This window comes from Camelus bactrianus, chromosome 14 (assembly GCF_048773025.1).
Source record: "Camelus bactrianus isolate YW-2024 breed Bactrian camel chromosome 14, ASM4877302v1, whole genome shotgun sequence".
NCBI classification, from domain to species: Eukaryota; Metazoa; Chordata; class Mammalia; order Artiodactyla; family Camelidae; genus Camelus; species Camelus bactrianus.
In genome coordinates, this window is record NC_133552.1 from 26861400 (window position 1) to 26876682 (window position 15283).

The 15283-nt window shown below is 39.2% G+C and overlaps 1 protein-coding gene across 1 annotated transcript in view; it reads right to left on the bottom strand.

Annotated features, from left to right (window-relative positions):
• Positions 1–1058: 1058 nt before the first annotated feature.
• Positions 1059–15283, bottom strand: part of DIAPH3 (diaphanous related formin 3) — a 470879-nt gene continuing 456654 nt past the window's right edge. The window contains exon 28 of the mRNA XM_074378260.1: positions 1059–1466. Coding sequence (XP_074234361.1) covers positions 1204–1466 — 263 coding nt within the window. The 3' untranslated portion in view covers positions 1059–1203. The remainder of the gene's footprint in view (positions 1467–15283) is intronic.

Consider the following 15283-nt stretch of genomic DNA (forward strand, 5'->3'; position numbering starts at 1 on the left):
TTAACTTGGAGCTGAAAGGAGGTGGCAACTTAAACAAGGAAATAAAAAGCAGTGGACCTAGCCAGACTAGTCCCATATAACTGCTTTTTAACTGAAGGTAACAGAGCAGTCACTTGCTTATTGCATGTCATAAAGCAAAAGACATGCTTAGACTGCTCAGCAGAGTCTATTTCCAGCTTATCCACAGACTATGCTAACTACAAAAAAAAAGCAACTTTTTTTCATTTAGTGCAAGTAGCAAGTTTATTTTCTTTGATACAGAATTAACAGAGTTAATCTGATGCCCCAAAGGAGGTAAAATCGCAGTATTTGCATAGGAAAACCTTCATTGAAACATTTCAGATCTTTGTTAAAGTTATTGATTGTCAGATCTAAGAAACTGCAATTTCAAGTGGGTTCACAGAAATTAAAAAATTCGTTACTTGGGAAGTTTCACAATGGCAATTCTATCCCAGAGTCATAATTACCGGGGGGTGGGGGGGAACGTTCTCTTGGCTGACTTTTCGGCAGCACTGTAATACCGTGTACATCCACTTTGTACAAAAGCATGTGCATTTTGCAAAAAGAGTGTATCTTCCTATTACATCATTTTTGGAAGTGTGTTCAATTGCAGCCTAGTTTCCTACAGGGTCTAATTAACATGAATTCAACAGTGATGCTAATTAGCTCACCAATCATTTCCTCTCGGCTCTGTTACATTCAGTTGTATGTTTTCCATGCTACACCGATAGCACGCAGGTCCCAATTAAGGAGAAACGTGGGTCTATATAAATAACATACGTGGAACATACATGGATGTGGAGCAAGACTCGAGGCTGACGACTCGATGTTCACTGATGTTGAAAATAGTAAAGAGAACATTACAGTGACTTAGAAACATGGTATTTTCTTGAGGACACACTGCTGAACACATGGCCACCTACCTGCTCTCTAAAACATTATGTATAATTTCACCACCAAATATAGAACACATGAACACCAGAAGACAAAGAAAAAGCATTAGAGCCCATTACAATCCTGAATAAGCCAAAACCTCAAGTACACAGAAAGAGCAGAGCAACCATGTATTTAGCTTTATTTTTCTAATATATATTATAATTTAAAACTATATAAAGTCACTTACAGAAAAAGCAATTTTTTTCAAGTGTTACAGCTGAGAGCATGGCTTTCTATTCAGCTTAATCATTTTTTTACCAGTTTAATTTATAAAGCTCGTAATCTTGCCAGCAGGGCTTCAACTTCGGGAATGGATTCGTTTTTAGAAACAGGGCCAGTAAGTTCCATTTCCTTTTTTCTGTTGCTTTCTGCGTTACAGGCTTCCTTCTTCTCAGCTGCCTTGATCCTCCCTGTCGACGTGTGAGTGTCTAGATTATAATTAAGCTCCTTGGCGACTGGAGTCCTTGTTGAGTTGCAATTGATATTGTGGTGTGAATGTGACCCTTCCATCAACTGCAACTTCTGATTTTCTACAGGAAGGAAGAAAGAAACATGAAACTTATCACTGTGATAAGCAAGGACTGTGCACATTATGAAATATTAAAATAATTCTTCTCAGCCAACAACTTCTTTCAGACTAAACTAAAAAATATTCAACAGAGTCAAGCAGATTTAAAATAAATACACAGAAGAATAAGCTAAAAAATATAGACAGACAACCATTTCATTAGCATTAATACTTATTTCCTTCTTCTTTTGTGCCTGCAATGTCTATAACTCAAGTTATTTTCAAGGCTTTGTCTTGGATTTCATTCAGGTCTCTGCTCACATGTCATCTAGAGAGACTGTCTCTAACCATCCATCTAAAATAGCCATCGCTCTTTTCATCACTGTCTTCTTACCCTCATCTTTCCCTTCACAGAAGGCACATCACAGGACACATGAGATATTTGTTTACTTGGCTGTGGTCTACCTCTTTACTAGAATGTAAGCTCTAAGAGAGCAGGGACATTATTCTAAATTCTGCTGTAACACTGGTGCCTAGAATGGCCATGGAGCAAAATAGATGCTCAATAAATATGCATTGGGTAAAGGAATTATTTCCACACTCTATGACCCAAGACAAGCATTAGTTTGAATGATAACGAGGTTTATTTCCTTTTTGAACAAAGTCAAGGAAGAAAGTTTCTACTGGGAATTTTTAAGTTCAGTGCTTTCTCTTAAAAGAAATACTGAATTTGGCAGGCAAACTGTTAAAACTTCCTAGCAAATCAAGATAATATCGTAACTTGTCAAAGATATACATATATATTCATACAGACCTGTAACTTATAAACACGTATACATTCTTTTATTGGTAAGTGACTGGGATCCTGACTTATCCAGGCTGTCAGGGGAGGGGAGCAATCCTAACAGCTAAATGGCTCTAACTGACTGACTTTCCCAAAGAGCAAATTTTCTTTTCATTAGCTTGACTCTCAGATCGCACAACCTGAAGAGTGATCTCCCTCACAGATCTCCAACTTTAGAAAAACAGACACCTTCAATATTCATGTAACCTTGAACGGGGCTTGCAAATGGCTTCAACAAACTTGACATGACATTTACAGTTTTTTTGGTTATTCGCTGCGAGATGTTCCATTATCCCAACAGTGATGACTCTAGAGCACGAGCAGTCACTCCTGACAGTGTGTTTTATGTGAGTGCTGAAAATTCCAACCGAAAACAGCTTGTCCATTAAAAGGCGGCAGCTGAAGATATTTACTGCACTGTCACTTCCTGACCAGGGGCTTCCAGTGATGGATGAGTATTTTACACACTTTCCTGGACAATCTCAACAAATTTTAGAAGTATGATCACCTTTTAGCTGTTCGAAGAAAATAAATACACTTTTCCTATCACCTTTTCTATCAGGTGGGCAATTGGTACTCAGAAGTCAAAATCTAACAGAGCAGTGACTTTCTCTTAGAGCTGTTTATGCTCTATCATTTAGAATGTACATATTATGTTTGCAGTAAAAAGCTCAGGCGATGCAGTATTCCTACAGTTCCCATGACTGCACAATTTTTTTCCCCTAGCACCCTCCTCCTGCCCCCAAAGTGTTTGAAAACCGCATTGTAGCTAAGTGCAAATTTTTGGTCGGCTTACTGCTGCGTCCACCTAATGTACCTATCTTTTCTTGTCATTTGATTCCTTGTAAATGACCCCATCATGATGCTGTCTCCACCAAACGGGTTTATTCTGCTGCTGGGCAACTCTCACTACATTTTTGATAACCGAGAAGAGATTAAATTGGCTTAAATGTGGGTCTACAATAATCTACATAAATCAAGCATTCCGCACCTCTGCCTATAACGTACCAAGCCCAAAGCTACATGTGGGGAAGTGAAAAGAGCGTGGGATTTTAAGGTGACCTTGGCTTGAAATCCAAGCTCCACCACTTGGCTTTAACTGGGTACCTCTTCTCTTTGAGGTACTGGTTCTAATAATCCACCTCAAAGAGGAGTTGTGAGAACCAAAAGCAAGAAAGGAGGGGGCACCTCCTGAACGGATATGTCTTGTCTTTCTCTTCCTCTTTCCAAGCTTTGCAAGAGAGGCTTCCACCACCCAAGGCTGGTTCAGATGCGCTGACCTTTCTGACTCTCTGGTGACCGTGCCCATGAGGGCTGAAATACCATTTTATTAATAGCTTGCATTTAGATAGCACCTTTATTTCTAAGGAATTTGTTGCAATTTAAACATCACCACCCTCATTTCATAGATTGAGAGGTGAAAGCAAAAGGAGGTTAAGTCATTTGCTTAGACTGAGTTACCGAGTAAATCAGGGGCAGAAGCCAAATGCCATCTCTAGAGAGACCAAGGCTCTTAAAGAAATTTAAAAAGCTTTTTGCTAAGGAAAAGTGCTAAGTAATTCAAAGCAAAGTTTCATAATAACAAGATCCTGTACTCATACTTCAAAATGCTTTCTGACACATTTAACACACCCAATAACTTTGTAACGCAGAGGGTGTACCTATGTAAACTACCTCAGCACAGGATCTCCAAGGTCACACATACATTCCCTTTCTTTCCTGGTCTCACTGAAATTCATGACTTTGAGCATCAAGTATAACCGGCACTCCATTACAATTCCATTCTCCTAGACAAGCCTGTCACCCCTCCTCCTCTCCCAGCAAACGTCCACCATGTTCTCCTTCACTTGCATTTAACTCATTTGTAGAAGCAATCAGGAGAGAAACCCCAGAAGCTTCCTGCGCCCCCAACATCCATCTACTCGTTGCAGGCACGTACACTCCTTCTGCCTGAGGATCTTCTGTGCTCCCCTCTGAGGACCACCCGTAAGGGTGCCTGTCTTTCTCTCTGACAAGCTGTGCCCTCTCTCTACTGTGTCATAAAGGTTTCTTCTTCATGTAATCATTCCCCTCAACATATAAATACTGTTAGGCAGTTAGATAAGTTGGGGCACCGGGCACATAGGTGGAGGAGAAGGAGGAAGGATGGTCTGGAAAATGGCAGTATGCCTGCCTTCTGGATAAAGGGGCTTTATTTACTCTAAATGAGTGCCAGCAAGAAGCCAGTTAGAACCTGATGGCCACAACTGTAAAGTAGTGACAAGGATCTAACTGGACATCACCCAGTGCTCATGTAATAAAATTAGTATTGCAGTTTAGGCACCCCCATGGGTTTTTCTGTGTGCATCAAGGGTAAGGAAATGCACAAAGGGAGATGATCATGACTAAGCACTCCAGGGACAAGAGCCATCAATTAATCAGGAGATCTCCTCTAAGTGAGGGACTAAGAGAAGGGGGCAAACAAAGACCATTGTATCTGCCCTGGGATCAGCCCACCTCCTGTTCTTGGAGCTGTACTTTCCCTTTACTAAATAAAACCTTTAAAATCTTTTGCTACACAATGCTTTGTCTCCTGGCTGATTGCCTGTTTTTCAGGTGTGACAAGAACTGGGGTCTTTTCTCTTCTGCTTTTGGGGTAATAGTACTATATTGTAATAATCCCAGTTTTAGAGAGAGAGGAAAAAAAAAACTATTTGACTCCACATCCTACTCCACGTACTACCTCAATTGTGATTGTCTTTGTAGCAAAACATCTCAGAAGGATTGATCATACTTCTGTCTCGTTTTCTCTCTTCCTATTTTTCTCTTGAACCCACTCCAGTCATGCTTTTGACCCTCTACTCTTCTGAAACAGCTCTTGTCAAGGTCACTAGTAAACTCCGTGTTGCTAAAATACAAGGCCTGTACACCCACTTGGATATTTTTGTCCTCCTTTACTCCACCTGTACCAGATCCAAGGATGAAATGCCCAGCAGAACCCGGGTTTTTCTTTTACTGCTTACTCTTTGAACTTCTTTGGAGGCTCAGGTGGGTAACAGTGGGTGGGCCAGTACAGGCAAGAGCATTTCCACCCCACTGAGAAAACTCCAAGTAGTGGTGGGCTAGCTTTTGGGACAAAATGATAAGAAGAAAAACCAAGCTGGCATGTAACTCTTCTGTGGTTTTAGGTGGAGAATCTTTTGACAAGATAATATTAAATGGAAACAGGAAATAAAAAAGTCCACAAGGACTTTAGAAATTCCTAGATCACATCTCTTCACTCCAACCCTCACATTTCTCTCTCAGCATCCCAACAGCCCCCACCCTAGTCCCTGGGCTTAGGAGGCCCAAACTGTGGAACAGAGGGAGTCACATCCTAATTTGCAAAACGATAAATGCAGTTGGGTTGGAGAAAGAATCTCCTGTCCCACTGCAAACTAGAGAAAATATTTACAGGTAGAGGACTCTCCCAAGTTGCAAGTTCACTTTTACACATAAATTTCATTATAATGTTGGTTCAAGGCCAGGTGTCTTTTGCCATTAATTTTATTTTAAAAGTCCACTATTGGTGGTTTCATGTGGGCTGAACTGGAGACCCAAATTCCACACAAAAACACACTTAGTTTCCAAATGGTTCACTCCAGACATCAGGGATGCTGCAACCCTGTAAGTTGGAGAGATCGCTATAGAGGTGCTGCTGGTGGGCTCATATCTCTTTTATATGAAAGATGACACACTTGGACACATGGAAGATAAGTCTGGGTGTCAATTAAAAAAGAAGCATGTTCTATTTCCCCTCAAGTCAAATCCTTACCAATACGCATTGTTAAATGGAACCTTAAAAACATTAAGGTAAAGTGGAATGATTACTTAAGTCTCCAAAGAGTGGAAGTTATTTTATGAATCGAATGCAAAGTTGTTGTTTTCCTCCTTCCTTCCTTCTTTCCTTCCTTCCTTCCTTCCTCCCTCCCTTTTTTTCTCTTTTTCTTTCTTGTATTTAAGGTATTACAATTGATGTCTTGAAGAGAACTGTGATCTATCCAGGACTACAGCCAATATCCAGGCCACTGGATACAGTGACTGGAGTACATATGGGCCAGGACCAGCTGCCATTCTTAGTACCAGGTCAGTAAGGGAATCCAATCCACACATCTTGGATTTACACTTCTGTGGAATTAAACAGGCTGAAAACACATGCTATTTTCCTTTTACTAAAAACTCACTTATTTCGATTTAATTCCTCATAGGATTCTTACTAGAAGAATTGATTCTGAGTCCCACAACAGCTTTTGTCTGAAACTAAGTGAAGAGCTGATAATTGTTGAAAAGTTGAATGGCTGTTAAATGCAGAAAACCCACTAGACTTAAAAAAATGAGAAAAAAACCCTTAAACTACATTCAGGGTTGGATCCCATATGATGTTGGGCAGATTGTAGATCTGGATGACAAAGAACTAAACCCCACTCCCCGACCCCTAAACCCACCATCCTGAGCTAACCTTTTCATCCTTTCATCTTAACACAAAACACATAGGAACTAGGAAGTTGCTGACAAAAAAGCAAATATAAACATATGCAACTTAGCATCTAAATGAGGAAATATTTCAGCCAACAGTTGTTATGCTTCCCGAGCTGGGAAGGTGAAGGCTAAGACCCTGGCTGACAGCCCTTGGGGAAAACCGTCTCTGCTACAGGAAGTATCAGTTATGGTTCAGAAAGAGGCATTACTCCCTTTAAGTCAGTATTGATCCTCCATCACATTGTGGTTCTAATGGGCACTGACTTCTCAGAAGTGCCAACTCTCAGATGAAATATAAAATTGAGCTCCTGCCTTTTGTGGTCAATGGCGAGCCTGTGGCAGCTTTGACAGGAGAAAGAATAGAGAACTCTGGTGTCCTAACTTCACTGCATCTATTCAGTCTTCCTGAAGTTTGGTCTCTCCTTACAATTCTTTACCTTTTGCTCTTAACTATTACCTTGACCTACTAAGTAGCTGTTTGTTTCATCCCAGCAATGGCATCACTTTGGCAGGAGGGAAAGAATGACCCATAAATATAATCTTTAAAGCACTACTGGGTCTACATGATAGTAAAGTGTGTGACAAATATATGTTTTTAATCTATGCACTAACTGGAGTCAGGGCTGGCCGCCAGCAGCCCATACCCCTGTGGTTTTCCTTACTGCTGATTTACTGACACTATAAATAATTGTCTTCCCTTTGCTTCATTCGGCTGTTTACTTTATCTTTTGTGTTGAAAATGTATAAAAATGATAAAAAGAGCAAAAGGGCATTTTGTATATGGTTAAAATCTTTTAGGAGTGCCAAGAAACTCTTATTGAAACCAATTACACAGAAACAAAAACAACAACACAAAACAATTACTCCCTCAATTCAAACAGACAAAGCACAGGATGATAAATAAAAGATATTTTTGAATAGAGGAGATAACTGACAATTAAATTAGGAAGTTTTTTTTTCTTTTTTTGCATAAACTCATTATATATACACTTCTCTTTAGTCTTCTTCTATTTCATTGCCTTTTATATAAAAATCTAAAGACAGCACTGCATTTTGCAGTTTCCTCTACTGGGCCTTCCTGAATTCTATGCAAGAAGGACCTCGAGATGGTGCAGGCTCCTGGGCACAGGACATCCAGGATCAGTCCGACCTCTTTCCTCTAAAGAGAATAGTCATGCAGACCCTTCCATTCAACTGCTTATCTTCCTGATTTTTAATATATTACTTGAATTGAATGGCCCACTCTATTTGCTTCCCTGTCTCTCACCTTTCTACCTGGTTCTTAGCAAATTCTAATTTGGCTTTCATCCTTTCTGTTAAACCTTTCTGTTAAACCTGCTCCCTACAAGATTCCCAGAAGCCTCAAAATCCCTGAACTCAAAGCAGTTTTCCGATGCCGTGTTTTCTCTTACAGTTGCAACACTTCAGAGCATGTGTAATTAAGACTGTGGTAACTGCCTACTGCCTGCCCCCCAAAACCCCAAAAAATAAATAAATAAAAACACTTCCTTAAAAAAACAAAATAAAAACAAACCCAACTTGGTTAGCCTTTGTCCCGTTCCTGGGAGGGAGCCTCTAATCCCTTGAATTAACAGAGTGGTAAGAGTGTCTTTTTTATTCACAGTGGGCCCTTCTGATATTTATGCCAATGAGGATAATTTATGATAATAATGATAATTTATGCTCATGATGGGACCCTTTTTAGTTTATGGTAATGAGTGATTCAGAATGGGAGATGGCCACATCACAAAGACCAATCATGGAGGGTTGGGAGGTGGAGACTGAGTTCAATCATGTGACCTGTCACTCATGCCTAAGTCATGAAGCCTCAATACAAACTATGGACACTGAAGATCAGGTGAGTTTTCCTGGTTGGCAATACGTACTGTCACACACCAACAACAAGACATACATCGTCACCTAGCGATGTGCCGGGGCTGGGGGTAACGTATCCCTAAGGACAATAGAAGTTTCATGTTTGGGACCTGTCTGGCTGGTATCCTCTACTATAATAAAGATGTAATACTAAGTACAGCACTTTCTTGAGTTCTGTGAGTCATTCTAGTGAATTATTGAACCTGAGGGGATAGTAAAAACCCCTAGATCTGAATCCAGCTGGTCTGAAGTGAGGGTGGACAGGGAACCCCCAAACTGGCAGCTGGTGTGTTTTGGAAGACTGTGACCAGTGAAGTTTGGCCCACCTCCAGGTAACTGGTGTCATAAGTCATTACAGAAAGCCATCTGTAACTTCGTATATTATTATATAATTAACAATATCACTGTCATCACCTTCCCTTTACGTATGGGTATTCCGTAGTTTGCAAATGCTTTCCCCACACATCTGATTCTCGTAACACTCCTGTGTGATGGGCGACCTGGGTGCGTTGACCTTGTTTTACGTAAAGTTGAGGCAGCGGACAGAACTTTCAGGCAGAGCCAGAGACAAAACTCAAGTCCTCAGACTCGCGGTTAGCACCTCCCATCACGACAAGGCCCTTACCTCGTTTATTTGCCCACATTTGATGATTCATTCTTAGTCTTCTAATTTATGTTACCTTCTCAGCCTCTCCCAGACACAAAGGTATCTCTCTCCATGTGTGGCCATTTCTCATGGTTAGTTCCCAGGCCCTTTTTTTTTTCTTTCCCGTCCTTTCTACATTCTTTACAAAGATTTCACAGCTTCAGCCATCTCCTCTAGGAAGGAAACTCCCACATCTGCATCTCCAGCCCTAAGGGGAGCACTCCAGTCCTGTGCCCATCTCAGCCTTTCTATGCAAACACCCTACCATAATCAAACAACACACCTGCAAGTCAAGCTTTCATGTCCAAAGCACCCTCCCCTTCACACTAACGTACCGAAGCCAGTCACAGCATCCATTTACCGGTCCTGCTCTCTGTTGCTGACAGCTGTCTCAGGCTACCACACACTTGCGGTCAGCACTGTGTGGCTTAGCAGCTATTAAGTAAATGGTTTCGAAAGTATGAAATTGCCTGTCAGCTAATAGATACCAGATAGTAAATAACTGGATCTGTTGATCTGCTGGTTTATGAGGAAGAAGGTGAGGAAATAACACAGGGATATGGTTTCTGTTTTAGTTATCGAATACATACTATATCTGACAAGCCTTTTATATGCTATTTAAAAATTTTTCTAACAACCCTAAAATACAGGTATTAACAACTCTGTTTTATAAATGAGGAAATTGAGGTTTAGAGAAGTCCAGGAAATGTCAAGGCCACACAGACTGACATTTGCCTCTGGCAAACCCAATCCAAGTCTTATCCCCCCATGGCTCTGGGGCACAGGACTGGGACACAGCAGAAAGACATACTGTCGAAGGTAAAGAGCACTTGACCTCTGGGGGTTTGTGGAAAGGCCTATTCCCATGCTGATCACTGGGAAGCCATACTGGAAAAAAACCAGCTGAATAAATACACAGGACCTAAATGTTTTCCTGAAGTCACTTCTAAGTCATATTTTACAGTGTGTTTCAAGTATTTTTATTTTTTATACTTCCTAATTCAACATTAGAAATTTCCAGTGTACAAATGTTGCTTCTGAATGAGGAACGTATGCTATTTCAACTCCATTTCACTTTCATAGAATCATATAGTGCAGAATCATGCAATCTCAGGATTGGAAAGACCCTTGGTTACTTGGTAGAACCATCAATCCAATGCTTGAATCCCACTTGTTCAGCATCTGGTCAGGTGACTGTCCAGCCTAAGTCTGAAGACCTCTGGTCATATCCTCACACTCTCACAGGGCAACATAGTCCTCTAATAATTAAATGTTTTACCTTATATTTATCTAGTCACTGGCCCTACTGATTTTTCCCATGAGGACTACATTAAGGAGTCTAATTCCTCTTCCTCTTCAACTACTTAAAGACAGGTATCACGTTCCCCCAAAATCCTCTTTGCCAAGACAGATAGCCACAATTTCTTCAACTGTTCCTCCAGAGATCTTGAGTGGAAGTTATGGTTAAGTCAACTCACTAGTTAACCCTCCAAATATATAGCCATAATAACCACACTAAGTCTGAGTCCTTGAAACATTTAAGATGCTGTCATTTCTATTATGAACATGCAAAGTCATATTCATGTAGTAGTTCAAAATTCTAGGGAAAACCAAACCCATTAGCATATCCAGTACTACAGAACAAAAGAAGTATATTCTCATGGAGTCCTTTTGAATACATCCTTTAAAAAATTTCCACATGGACTTAATACTTTTAGTTGATTTTCAGCATATGCCTAATAAAAATCTGCTTAAGCCTATTTTTATTCATTAGAGAATTCAATCCAGGGGTACATTTGTAATGGGAATCCTTTAAAATTAATTTTACATATGATTGTATATATAGAAATGTTCCTTTACTTCTCTCCAGCCTGTCACCAAGCATATACTACACTGATCATATGTAAAAGATAGTAATATGTCCAAGGAGTGAGAAAAACAAACTCATATCCATCTAACTCTGATCTAACTTGCTAGAATGTAAGCTCCACGAAGACAGGGATTTTTTTATTTGCTTAGAATAAGACAATACTTAGAATAATCCCTGTTTTATAATGAGTGTTTAAAACATTATTTCTTGAGTGACTGAACCTAAGCATGACGTGATTTTACCACCTTGTTCCATATTAATCCTTTCCAAAGAAAACACTTCAGAATAACATTACAAATGACAAACTGATGACATATCATTTTTGTTTAAGGTATATTTTTATGCTTTGTAGCCTCTTGAGGACCTGGAGTTGAGTGTAGAATAGTGCCTGCTGTCCAACAGAAATATAATGAGCATCATAAAAGTGGGCTACACATGCTACTTAAAATTTCCTGGAAGGCACATTAAATATTGGGGACAAAATCAGGTGAATTTAATTTTAATAATACGCTTTACTTAACCAAATGTCAACTGTTGTCAATTCATCATATAAGCAACATAAAAAATATATTAACGAAATGTTTAATTTTTTTCTGGTACTAAGTCTTCAAAATCAAGCATGTATTTTACACTTACAGTCCATCTCAATTCAGACCAGCCACCTTTCAAGAGCTCAAGAGCCACATCTGGTTGTTGGCCACTGGACTGGACAGCACACATCTAGCACCTGGAGTTCCCACCAGTGCTACTACCTGTAAGATTTCTGAGTCGGACATCAAATTTATAGAAAATTTCAGTGACGAGTATCTCCATTGGATTTTAGACTCTTAGAAAGCTAATAATTCCTATTAAAAAGATTTAGGAATTATGACAAAAATAATTTTAAAACTTCAGTTAGAAGTTGAAATTGGAATAATTCATAGCCTAATGGAAATCAGTATTGTTCACTTACCTATATTTACTAAAAACACTTCTATATTTATATTTATTATTATATATTATAATAAATATATTTATTATTACAAGTCACTATATAAAGATGTATCATTCACAGGGTAAGAGCAAAAGTTACAAGATCAAGATTGCAGGTTCCATCCCTGAATGAATATGTACTTTGCAACTTTTCTCCTAGTGTGAAGTATGTATTTATATCAGCGATTTATTTCCCTATGTAATTGGGACTACTAATCTTGGCTTTGTTCTATGGTCACAGGTTGTGCACCAGTCATGATTAATTTCAAATAAAAATGTGCTGTTTGAATTACGTAGGGAAATAAATTGTAGATTTGAATACAACTCTGATTCTGAGGGGAAAAAATCCCCCAATACATACCTTACTGAGGTTAGGTCAGTAAGTGAAAGACAACATATTAATGGAATAAGTTATTACAGAAGGAAAATGCTTTCCAAACATTACTTTTTTTTTTTAGCTACATGAACAACAATCAAGAGAAAGAATGCAATGTTCCAAAATTTTATGCTTCATTGTGATTTTGTTTCATATAGAGGGGAAGGCACAATTGTGCATTCCTAGGTAATCTCGATTTAAGTAGCTTCTATGAATGGTAAAATAGTGGCTAACGATTGAAAATACACTCATGAAACTGAACTCCTATAATGACATACCCACTGTTTCTATCTCTGGTTTGACATACGTTTATCCAGTTACCTAAGCACAGGGAGACCAGGTTACTGTTCAGTCCTTTCCACTTTTACTTCATGTTCTGTAGACATTTTAGTAAATCAGTGAAAATTAGAAGGATCTAACATATTTGACTCTCCTTTCTCCAAAACGAGATTGATCTTTATTTCTTGCCATTCTCCTATTCAAACTGCAACAGGACCTGCAGTGGGCCCGAGGTGCACAGAGGTGCCGCTGGCAAAAGCTGACAGACTTGCCTTTTCTGACTGTTCTGTTCAAAGCCCAGCCACATTATCTTGTACTGGACTGATGGTACCAAGTTTCATTATGAAATCTGAAATTACTTCTACTTCTAAGATTTTGGTTTCTTGTATTTCTAGAAAATGAGTTAAAAAAATTTTTTTTGGCAGTGAGTCATAGACATTACCTTAGAGGGCAGCTCAGGCTGGAACACGACTGCCTCCTACTGTCAGTTTGAGGGAAGTGAGTGCCTCAGAGGATCTCACTCCACCTTATTATTTGGATAGACTTACAGATCACTGGCCTTCTTCCTGAAAAGTACAATTCTGCATACTATGCCCTTGGACCAGTAACCTAGGAAGATACGTTGGTGTGTTCTGAATTTCTCTGAATTCTTTCCCTGTTTAGAGTACTAGACATGTGACTAAAATTCACCCTGAGAATGGATCTTACCCACAAAAAAAAAAAAAAAAAAAAGAAAGAAAAGGCTACTTTTAAAGATAATTCCCACGTACATATCTGTAAGGAAAAGGCAAGAGAAAAAAAACTGTATTATTTTAAAACCTTTTAGCATATTTCTCCTAACTGAAAAATATTAACAACTGTGAGTTCATATAGCAGGAAATATAACAGAGAAATGCTTAAAAGCTTTAAGTTATGTTTCTAAAATATGGAAGCAATACATGACAACTGAGAGTAAAAACCGCTCATGTTTAGAACGAGCGTGTTTGGATCAACAATTTGGGTGCTGGTTGTGGGGTCCCTTGTGCTCATCCTGCGTTCTGACTTCTGATGGTTTCGGCTGAGTCAAAGAATATCGATCCGCATTTTAAAGGTGAAATTTTTGGATCGGCAAAGTAAGTCAGGCAAAGAGGACCTTTCTTAGAAGCTGCTCCCTTTTAATGAGGAAACAGTAAAAGGAGTAAGTCAATGTCATTTAAATTATTTTCTTGCAAATAAAACCTTAAGCTTGGCTCCTGTGAAACCCCAGGCTGCACCGAGATCTCCGAAAAACTGGTTTCTGTAAACAACTCATTTTGCATGCAGCACTGGCCAGGCCTGTGCTTCCTAAGGCCCTGTGGACACACAGTCGGATCTGACCACATAATTCCCTCTTTCCATTTACTGCTATAGATCCCTGCCTTGGGCTTCTCTAGCCAGCAGGGGCTGTTTCCTCAAAGACCCCTTCCACTCATCTTCCCAGGGCTTTGGAGCACCTCCTGTCTCTATGGCAACGTGAAACACAAAGCAGTGGAAATGTACCATACAGCAGGCAGGAAGGAGAGAAATTAGAGTGCAGTTCTCTTGGTAAGCTAAAGAAGATGCTGACTGCAGGAAAATGGACAGCGGGTAAGACAGAGCAATTGTTCTATTTCTTGTATATTCTCCTAAAAGAGCTACAAGTGTTAGCACAGAAGCCTTAGAGTATATGTAACTTTATAATCCACGTGACATTTGAAATTAAAAAGTATTACTGGACATCCACATTAGCCATATATGTCCGGCTATTTATAGTTCACTAAACCATTGACATGAAAGCAGTTAATTGAGATACTCAGTTAATTGAGAAAAAATTGAATCAAATATTCCAGTATGGTTTATGTTAAAGACAAAGGAAAATATTTTACTATCACATGGCAGAATGTTCTCTTTTTTAATTATTCAGCCCTAAAATCATGTAAATTTTCTTAGTTTTTTCCAGTTTGGGGCACCACACTAAATGCAGTATCTAAGTCTATTTAGTTCAGTGGTTCAGTATAATCAGTTCATCACCCCAAATTGTTGGTCAATTCCAATCTGTTTCTTGTTTACAAACAGCAACCTTAACTTGGGAATGAAGTGTATAAGGAATGTTACTGTTGTTCAATTTGAATCAGAATATATTCACATTAACCCATAACATCTGCACATTATAAGACGTTATTATTTATATAGCCAATTAATACATATTAAATTAACATTCTGTTAATATTCTAAAAATACTTCATGCAAGCCTATAAAATAATGCTGAACATCACTAATGGAAGCTTGCAATGAACTTCAGGGTGTCTACTAAAAATGCTGGAGGGAACACTGGCTACTGGGCCTCAAGGCAGCATCTGCTGACACATTCATTGCAAGCTCCTGAACTCAGATTTCCAAAGCCGGTTCTGAACTGGACTAGCACAAGGTCACGGAAGCTAATCATATACTCAGCTGTAGAACTCTATATTAGGATTTGCGAT